This window comes from Hetaerina americana, unplaced genomic scaffold (assembly GCF_022747635.1).
Source record: "Hetaerina americana unplaced genomic scaffold, ioHetAmer1.1.p SCAF_5, whole genome shotgun sequence".
Classification (NCBI taxonomy): Eukaryota; Metazoa; Arthropoda; class Insecta; order Odonata; family Calopterygidae; genus Hetaerina; species Hetaerina americana.
The window spans coordinates 40,203,835-40,213,000 of NW_027287095.1; the positions used below are offsets into that span (position 1 = coordinate 40,203,835).

General features: G+C 35.9%; 1 protein-coding gene across 1 annotated transcript; it reads left to right on the top strand.

Annotated features, from left to right (window-relative positions):
- Positions 1-5,345: 5,345 nt before the first annotated feature.
- Positions 5,346-8,557, top strand: Fkbp12 (peptidyl-prolyl cis-trans isomerase Fkbp12). Its single transcript, XM_071592242.1, has 5 exons — positions 5,346-5,555; positions 5,967-6,014; positions 6,100-6,212; positions 6,384-6,457; positions 7,274-8,557. Exons 1-5 carry the CDS (start codon positions 5,519-5,521, stop codon positions 7,329-7,331), a joined length of 330 nt encoding a protein of 109 aa, XP_071448343.1. The 5' UTR covers positions 5,346-5,518; the 3' UTR covers positions 7,332-8,557.
- Positions 8,558-9,166: the final 609 nt, after the last annotated feature.

Genomic DNA, 9,166 nt, shown 5'->3' on the forward strand with positions numbered 1-9,166 from the left:
GGTATGGAGTCAAGTTCTCCGATAGGGAAAGGGCATAGAAAAATTTCTTACCTAATGTGTAATTTCTTGGGCGACACCATTTTACAGGGTTCATTGTGTGTTGATTTTCTACCGGCGATAGTTTGATGAGTGCCTTTATACCCGACCTTGCATTCACGCAAGGGAGCGGGATTTGCTGTCTTCCCCATGTTTCTCCGTACCCCCCTCAAGCATGAAAATGTATGAAAGGAATCGATTTCGTGACAGGTATATTATATACCTGTCAGACTCACAAGGTCGCTGGCAGTGAAAAAAAAAATTATTTGAGCATGGTAATTGCTTTGGATATTGGTAATTCAAAATAAACGCACGCGATGAACGCGAATAACGCATATTTATTGTTCGAAACACTTTAACATGCATATGTTGAATCTGAAGGGAAATTCCAGCTTAATTGGGCCAATGAGTGATTATTTTGGTCGATTTAATTATTTTTTTATGAAAGAAAAATAATTGTCTCCATTGAACATGCAATAAAAAAGTTACGTGTGAAGAACAAAATTGGGATGCTGAGAATAATCCAAATATTGATGCATTTATTGAAATATTATACACTCCGAAGAGCTGTTGAGTCGTTAATTGGATTCTCAGACAGGAAAAAGTATGTGCAGGCTGCAAAAGACGTTTACGAAGGAATTTCTGCTAGCCTAGATATTGGAAATTAACTACTCGGTGATCATGAGTCAGCTGGCTGTCTTCTTCTCGGGAAGCGAAGCCCAATTTTTATGCGAGTTACTTGTAGTGGAGGTAATTCCGTGAGAGGCGGCCAGGCCATTTGCGGTACCAATGACTGGCATTCATGTACGAATAGGAGAGGAGAGAGAGAAATTAGTCGTCAGTATTTTACCCAGTATTATAGGAAGGCGCCTAAGGAACGATGCTTGAACGTACCATTCGACAAAAGTGGACTTGCCGCACATAAAGAACGAGCTGGATTTGCCACCAAAAGTGGTAAGCCATGAATTTTGGAAACAAAAGTTACGTCAACTGAGGAGGTGATGACGCTTTTTATAAAATTTTTGGGTTCGATGTTCATATTTGATTCTTGAACCAATATGTCAATACTGTCATTATAAAACATGATGTATTTTTGAACCCGTTTGTCTAAAACTTGAAGGTTATACATATGCTCTAGGTTACCTGACCGCAGCTGCATGGCAGACCAACTAGACACAAAGGCATAAAGGGTTCTGGAGGTTTGGGGGGGGGTGAGATGGAACGTAGGGGAGGGAGAGGGCAGAGATTGAGCTATATGGGGCAAGAAGGGCCTAGAGGGGGCGCGCACGCGAGCGAGCGAGAGAGAAAGAGAGAGAGAAGGTGAATGGAGAGAGAGAGTGAGAAGAGGGGGGTCTGTGACTGTCGTCCCTTCGCCCGCTCCGCCACCACTCATGCTAAGGGAGAAAAAAGTACATAATAATTTCATTTCACTGAACAGTAATTTCTTTTAATGTAAATAAAGAGGAAATGTCTTATTAACGTTCGGCGTGGTTAAATAGTATATAAGTAGGAAAATAAATAGATCCTAATTGATTTCTCCATTGATTCCTTTAGGGCGTTGCCCGCAAGGCATTAATCAACAATGACATGGGTCACTAAGGAACCATTTTTAAATAGCACTGAATTCCAGAAAATGCTGGAATATTTTAAAAAGGCTCTCGCAATTTTGATTCGAAAACAAAATTACTTGCTAACAATAATAAATTTCATGCGATTGACTTTTTATGACACTTTTCTCGAGTTCGTGCAGTAATTATTTTTAATTTAATTTTGCAAACCTTATAAAGCCTGCGAGCGATAAAAATGAAATTTCCATGCATTTCTTATGGAATTGAATTGGAATGACCTGTCGTCGTATGTGAGACTTTAGGTGCGCCAAAAGGGGTCTATCATCGGCATTGTGACACCATTGAATAATACGCAAAGTTGATAAATTTCTGGTTCTAGGAAAAAAAAAACACGGTCGCAGAAAAATGTTGCAATTTTACAATATCTTTTTATATGCGGTAGGATGAGAATTTAAAACAAATTTGTTGGTGTTTACATCAGTAAATTGATGTATTTTTTCTACATGCATGAACTATTTCTCTGAAATAATGTACATATATCATGATTGAGCATATATGTTGACCCAGCAAAAGCATATTTGAAGCCTTTTTCTTTTCTTACTATTTTTCGTGGCTTACCATTATTCAATTTTCTAATGTAAAATTATTTTGATGTTTAAATATTTGTCCCCTAATAAACATTTACTATTGCCATAATTTATACCGAATTTGTGGCTGGAATAAAAATGCAAAAAATTCATAATATTGGCCTTAGTATTATAGATCCATCTTATTGAACCTTCATTGCACACCATTCGCTGATAACTTTTATCATCTGATGACCTTTCTATGAGTACCTATCCAATTTAAGTTCCAAGTAATTAATGTTAATTAGAAGTATTCTCAAGAAATAAATAAATATATCAAATGATGAACAGTGATCAACCTGAAAGTTGGTCTTATAGGTGAATATTGGAGCTCCTTCCCTTTCCTGCCATTACTTTCTTGAGAAGATCTGTAATCTGAGAAACCTCAGTGTAGAGGAATGCTGTGGGGGTCCAAATTTGCTAGGAATTCAATCTGGCCGCTCTGGGTGCACTGGTACTCGAATGCTCTATCGAAAAGGCCACCATACCCCTTCAATCAAGGATGTATTGAATTGACCATTATGGGGACAAGTTTTTCAATGGCATCCTGAAAGTTATACCTTGGCTGGGATTGATTAGTCATTTGTTGGGTTAAAAATTATGCATGCACCGATTTTTCAAGAATAAATATTGTGCTATAGTTCCATGAACCTGTAAATTCCTTCTAGGAGTAGCACTGGTGATTTACAATGTTGATTTAAAAACCACAGTTTTCAACCCAAAGGTTGTTTTGATAGGTGACGATAGAGTTCACCTAATTCTGAGCCCAATAGGTTGTGAAATTCATACAAAAGGGTTTGGGGGCCAGTTCCTTTCCCTGTGATGCCTATGGTTTCCCAGGATGATCTGGTTCACGAAAAATCGTGTGGCTTAGGTGAAACTGAGGGTACCCAGGGGCATCCCCGGGAATCGAACCCAGACCCACCAGTAGTCCAATTCTCTACCACCTGGACTACCATATCCCCAGTATTGATTTATTTGAAAAATATTTATTAACCTTATAGTCGCATCCAGTTGTATGGTTTTATGATCATTGAGTAGATGTCATAATACCTGATTGTTTAGGATGGAAGAATGAAACTTCTTGATTGTTTGAGGGGATTGGCTGAGATACTTATTTTGATGCTCCAGATAGGAAACCTTTTGTGTTCTTGTAATCATCATAAAATGCACTTATGCCTATACGTTTTGTTTCAAGAAGTGTTTCTTTCATCATACCAGGTGGATTATCTTGATATTCTCCACGTGGAATCTTCTCCTTTCTCTCATCTTTCATTATGGCATTTGCATCTTAATATATTGGTAATTACAGAACAAATTATCTAAATCTTCATCTTCAGATTACAAAAGAAATGTTAAATGACATGGTAAAATTTCAATTCTTATCTTAGCAATGCAACAAGCAATCAGTGGAACATAAAATATTAGTTTCCCAAATATTTGAGTAGCATTTTAGCACACCTATTTTTTGGCATTTGTATGGTTAATCCATATGAAATCTAATTGGTTATATGTACAGGAGATTTGAGACGATTGCAACTGTGAAATGTACAGAATGGGTCTTCCATAATATGTATAAAAAAATTAGTCATTTGTAATATAAGTTTAGGTGAATGAGTTATCAAAAACATGCCTACCTAATCTTTTTCCCATATGGCTAAAAACTGAGGTTCCTTTCATGTATGCAATGCATTAAAAATGATCCATCTGAAATAATTACATGTACATAACCTGATTTACAAAAATTATAGTGGATCAGGATGGTGTGGTGACTAATTTACTGGTTTCCCACCCAGAGGGGCTAGGTTCGAATCATTCTTCTTCATCAAGAGTAGGTTGCTGACATCGGGTTTCTCTCCACCCTTCCTCCTTTCCTATCCATTCATAAAGGTGTAAATGACCTCAGCTGTCAGCCATCCAAATCTACTACAACTATGAAAATTAGCTCATGAAAAGCAAATAAATTGATGCTAAAAGTTATGTAAATGGCTATTAGAATTGCAATTAATTGAGGTAAAAGGAATACTCATACTCCCAGTAGGAAAATTAGCATATGTTCTTGAGAACAGCACAGATTTTATAATATTTGAAATGTTAAGACCATATTAGAGCCATAATTACTATCGTGGATATTATTTGTATCTCATGTAGAGCTATTGGAGAGTGAAGTACACGGTATCGGCCGCAGTACTGCAAAAGGGAAGGCAACGGGAAACCACCACATTAATCTCCCTTAATATGCAGCCTCGTCTTGCATTCAAATACAGTAGAATGGAAAGAAATGTGTGATGCAGTGACCCAATCCTAGGGTTAAAAAAAACTAGAGCTCATAATGACTAGAAATTTAATATTTACCCTAAAAAGTAATTATTATTTAAAAAATACTCAGGATTTTATAGTTCTCAATCAAATACTTTCTAGAGCTGCCCTAATTTTCGACAAAGATTTTTTTAATTTTCTTAATAGCCTTGCTCATAATTCAATAATATGACAAGTAAACAATTTTATGCATCGGCGGATGATTCCTCGGCTGAAGCTCCGAAGAAATGCGTCATTTTGGTACAATTAAAGTTTAAAATTCTACCAATGTAATTCCATATTTGCACTGAAGTCAATGAGTCCTCATTTGATGCCGATTATTTACATGAAGAACTAGTCTGAGTTTTAATGTTCTCTCAATGGCATTTTTCAATTTCATACGGGTACGATAAGTTTAGTTAACAAATTTAGTTCATTATCTACCCACTTAAGTGATACTTATTATAATGTTTACAAACCTAATTGCCATTTTTGGCTAAAATCGAATTGCCCTATTACATATGCGAATGTATATTTTTTCAAAAATTTAATGATCTCTTATTTCACATTCTCCGCAAATAGATGTACTTTCCGTAAATATATATCTTATATATGTCTTAAACTGCTACATTCAAAGTTACCGCGTGTATTAGCCAGGAAGAATATTTCATAGATTTCATTAAAATTATATTATTTTTAAATATTTAGAGTTGGAAGAGGAGAAAATAGCAAAGATTATTCAACAAATAATTTCCAAACGGTAATTTAAAAGTTAAGGCCAAGGAAAATGAATCATTATTTAAATATCGGTAGGTGGCAGCACTTCCTATTGAGAACGCCTTTACGGCATCCGCTGAGGAAGGAGTGGTCGGTAGTGAAGAAGCCATTCCTTCACAAAATTTATTTAAATACTTTCTATCCACCGGCTTCTCTTTGAAATATTTATTCTAAACTAAAGTCTCATTTGAAAACTTCTTTGACAACGTGAACATGGGTGTTGAGGTTGAAAGCATTTCTCCCGGTGATGGTAATTGCTCTTTTAACTCGATTTTTATAACGGTTTTTACTTATCAAGGCCTTCTGGTTTTTTGTAGATTTTCAATGTTTTATTTATCAAATAGTGCATCCATGCAAACGTTTGGCGAATATTTAATTATTAGAAACAACTTTTTTTGTGAAATAATGGTTGTGGTTGCATAGTGTTATAGATGCCGCATTGGTGCCGATCTGGCTTTTCAAGCGAAATAAACATGCGTGTGGTGGGGTAATTCCTCGTTAGGAACGTTCCTGTTAATTTTATGTAATAGCTCTACGCAAGTAATGGTTAATGTTTCTAAGTTTATTCTTTACTGGAAACAGTATTGACTGGCATGTGGGACATAAAATTTCGTTTTGTTGGTTACGTGAATGCTAATAGTGGGACGAATTTTTATTCCAGGGCAAACTTATCCAAAAAGTGGGCAGACAGTAGTAGTTCATTATACGGGTAAGTGGAAGAGGAAATTAAAAAAATCCACTTTGGACTCTAAAGCGGCCAAATTTCCATAATATTACCATATGTGTCACTGCAGGTACTCTAACGAATGGAACAAAATTTGACTCGTCTCGAGACAGAAGTGTGCCATTTAAGTTCCGAATTGGTAGAGGAGAGGTCATCAAAGGCTGGGACGAAGGTGTTGCCCAGGTAAAATAATATGTAATACTATTTTAAAATCTTGATACTCGATTTTAAAATGTCATAATAATGAAGTTTTTATATTATTAGGTACTTTTGTAAGTGACATAATTTAAATTAATGGATAAATATTGGCGGATAGCTTTCACCAATCATAAATTCTAATTTGGTTATTTACAGATGTGTGTCGGACAGCGTGCTCGTCTAATATGCTCACCTGATTATGGTTATGGAGCTCGGGGACATCCAGGAATATATCCTTTTGAATTTCAACATCAACTTTGGTTATGCCTATTTAAAGCGCATCATAAACGTATGATAATAATTTGAACTCTTCGCTATTTCCATTTCTCAGTAAGTGCATGATAAATAAACTTAATTTTGTATCGTGTTACGGTCCAAGCCTTGGAATTGGAAAGGTATGCCTTGGATGTTACATCCAATTGTTGAATATTTCAATTTTCTTTGCCCCAAGTGTACGAACTCCTTTCTGCAAAAAGAATAATTCCCTGTTTGACGATTGACTAATGGACAATTTTTTATTTCGTCTGATGTCATGACGCTGTTGACAATTTGCGGCAATTACCTCTTACGAATAGTGGGCACTAATTGCTTAATGCTATATCATGATTTGCTCGAAATAAAACGATGGTGGCTATTGCTCATTATGTAAGCTAATGCGGAGTAAAGATAATTAATATCATTATATTAATTGATGTTGAGGCCCGCATAATTTGCCAAAGGTTTTCTGTTTAAAACCTGTGTATGTGCCTTAAGTTTCATTTTCTATGATGTAGAGTACTTTCTTCTACCAGTGATTTTTGGCTCCTAGATTATAAATGCATAACTATGATGGATACTTGTTTCAAGTTAATGGCATTGCAATTATCAATTGTGAGTCGAAAACACCCTTCTTTCTTATTTGATATGACAAGAGTTTAGAACGTAAGATCTGAAACTCAAATGATATGCACATACGTGAAATGGGCGCAGTTCTAAGTTAAATTCTATAATTCTGGTTTATGCCCTCTCAGATACTTGCTAGATGTAATTCCCTTAACTATGAACACTATTCCGCCAAATGCAACTCTCATCTTTGACGTGGAGCTTCTGAAGGTGGAGCCGTGAGCAAGAGAGGGCCCTTCCACTCAAGTCTTAGGTCTGCTCCAGCACTATGTCTGTGTGTGTGTATGTTAATGTATGCTCCCAAACATCCTATCCCCACCCAATCCTCACTTCCCTTCCAATTCTACTCTACCCTGCGCCCACCTTTCTTTTTCTGCCATTTGGTGTACGAGGACTGGGGTGAAGATTGGTCCCCAAGTCACCCTCACCTAAGCACGTCCAGCCCTTCCAGCCTAACCTCTAAATGAATAGTCAATTTGCCTCCGTTAACTTTTGTAGAATTGAGCTCACAGTGTAAGGACTTACTGGAACAATGTCTATCTCTGTCTTCTAAATGCCTTTCACCAACTCTTACCCTGTTGCCACACTCACTAATGTAGATTTAGATTAAGAGAGACTTTTTTTGCAAAAATACTTCCTTGGATGGGATCTCTGGTTAGGGTTTTCATGCAATAAAACATTGTTAGACTAAGGATAAATTGCCATTTAATGCATTTCTTTTTATTTGCATACACATGTGGTGTAAGATATTCAGAAAATAATCCATTCCCGATGTTTGTGACTTCTGGTACTCTTCTTGAGCTTAATGGCTTGGTAACTTTTGATTTGTTATATTGTGTGTGTAATATGTACTACTCCTAGACTATTTTAAATTCTGAAGTTGGAGTAATGTATTCAATAGTATAAGTGTGCCCTTGGTAGAGAATCTCCGCAACTGCCAGAGGATTGCAAAACAACTTCATAACATTGAAGGAACAACTCAGGATTGAGCATTAATAATTTTTTGATATCATTGCCTTTTTTTAACTTTGAAACGTCATAAATGCTTGCTTTTTTTACAGTTAAAGAAATTCCAAAATAGAAATTCAATTATAGGTATTTGAGTGCATCTTAGTGATTGTTCTCCCAAACTCTTAACACATTACCTCTCCAGTTGGTACAGACCTATTGTGTTTGAAAGAAAACTATCCTCTTTGACTTTTGTCCGTGTTGAAGGAATTCTATTTGGGTTTTGTGATGTGGTGGTCTATTAAACTTGTCCTGTGATTATCTTGGATATACAGTGAAAATCTTGTTATTCAGTACTCAAAATGTTTACTTCATCAAACTTGTACCTGTGGTTAGTCCTAAACTTCTGAGCAGTACACAATTAATGTATTTTAAATATATCCTGTTTTCTCTGCTGACAAAGTTGTTACATTGAATCCTAGAATAAACAATGGATAAACCTCCGTGTAATATTTACTATTGCCTCCACCTGGTTAATTGCCTACAGTACTTCATAATAAGAATGTTTAGGCTATGGAAAAAGTTATGTAACTGGAAGATTGGTGAAATATTCATTTTTAAAAAAACTTCTGAAATAATTGTGGCTTATTTTCGCAGGAGTTAAACAGAAGCTTGTGGATCTCTAAGGATGTACTAAATTTTTTCTGAGAAGTAATAATACGGGAGTGCTGTTACTCCTCAGTCCACATCCTGTATAAAGACTACTTTTGATTGAGGAAATATGGTAGATAAACTTAAAAAAAAAATTTTTCTAACAAGGGAAGTATCTCCTAAAAAGAGTAATTTTGGCTCTGAGAACTTTCCATCTGTATAGTCACGGAAGAAATTTCTTACTGAGGTGAAGATAAGTCAAAGTGAGAAGGGTGCCTAGTTGTGTAACCTTGTCAGTAATGCATATTTTGTTGGTCTTATTTGAAAAGGACAAAAATTTCAGCTCTTAGTAAGGTGGTTGACAAATTTAACTTACAAAATGTGTAATACCTGTCGATATGTTGTCATCTGAGGATTTGTAATTGTCATAGGGTGGGATTCCGACATACTACCATGAA

Coding starts and splice junctions, on each gene's coding strand:
- Fkbp12 (XM_071592242.1), top strand. CDS start 5,519: ATGGGTGTTGAGGTTGAAAGCATTTCTCCCGGTGATG. Junction 5,556..5,966: donor AAGCATTTCTCCCGGTGATG/GTAATTGCTCTT, acceptor TTTTTATTCCAG/GGCAAACTTATCCAAAAAGT. Junction 6,015..6,099: donor AGTAGTAGTTCATTATACGG/GTAAGTGGAAGA, acceptor GTGTCACTGCAG/GTACTCTAACGAATGGAACA.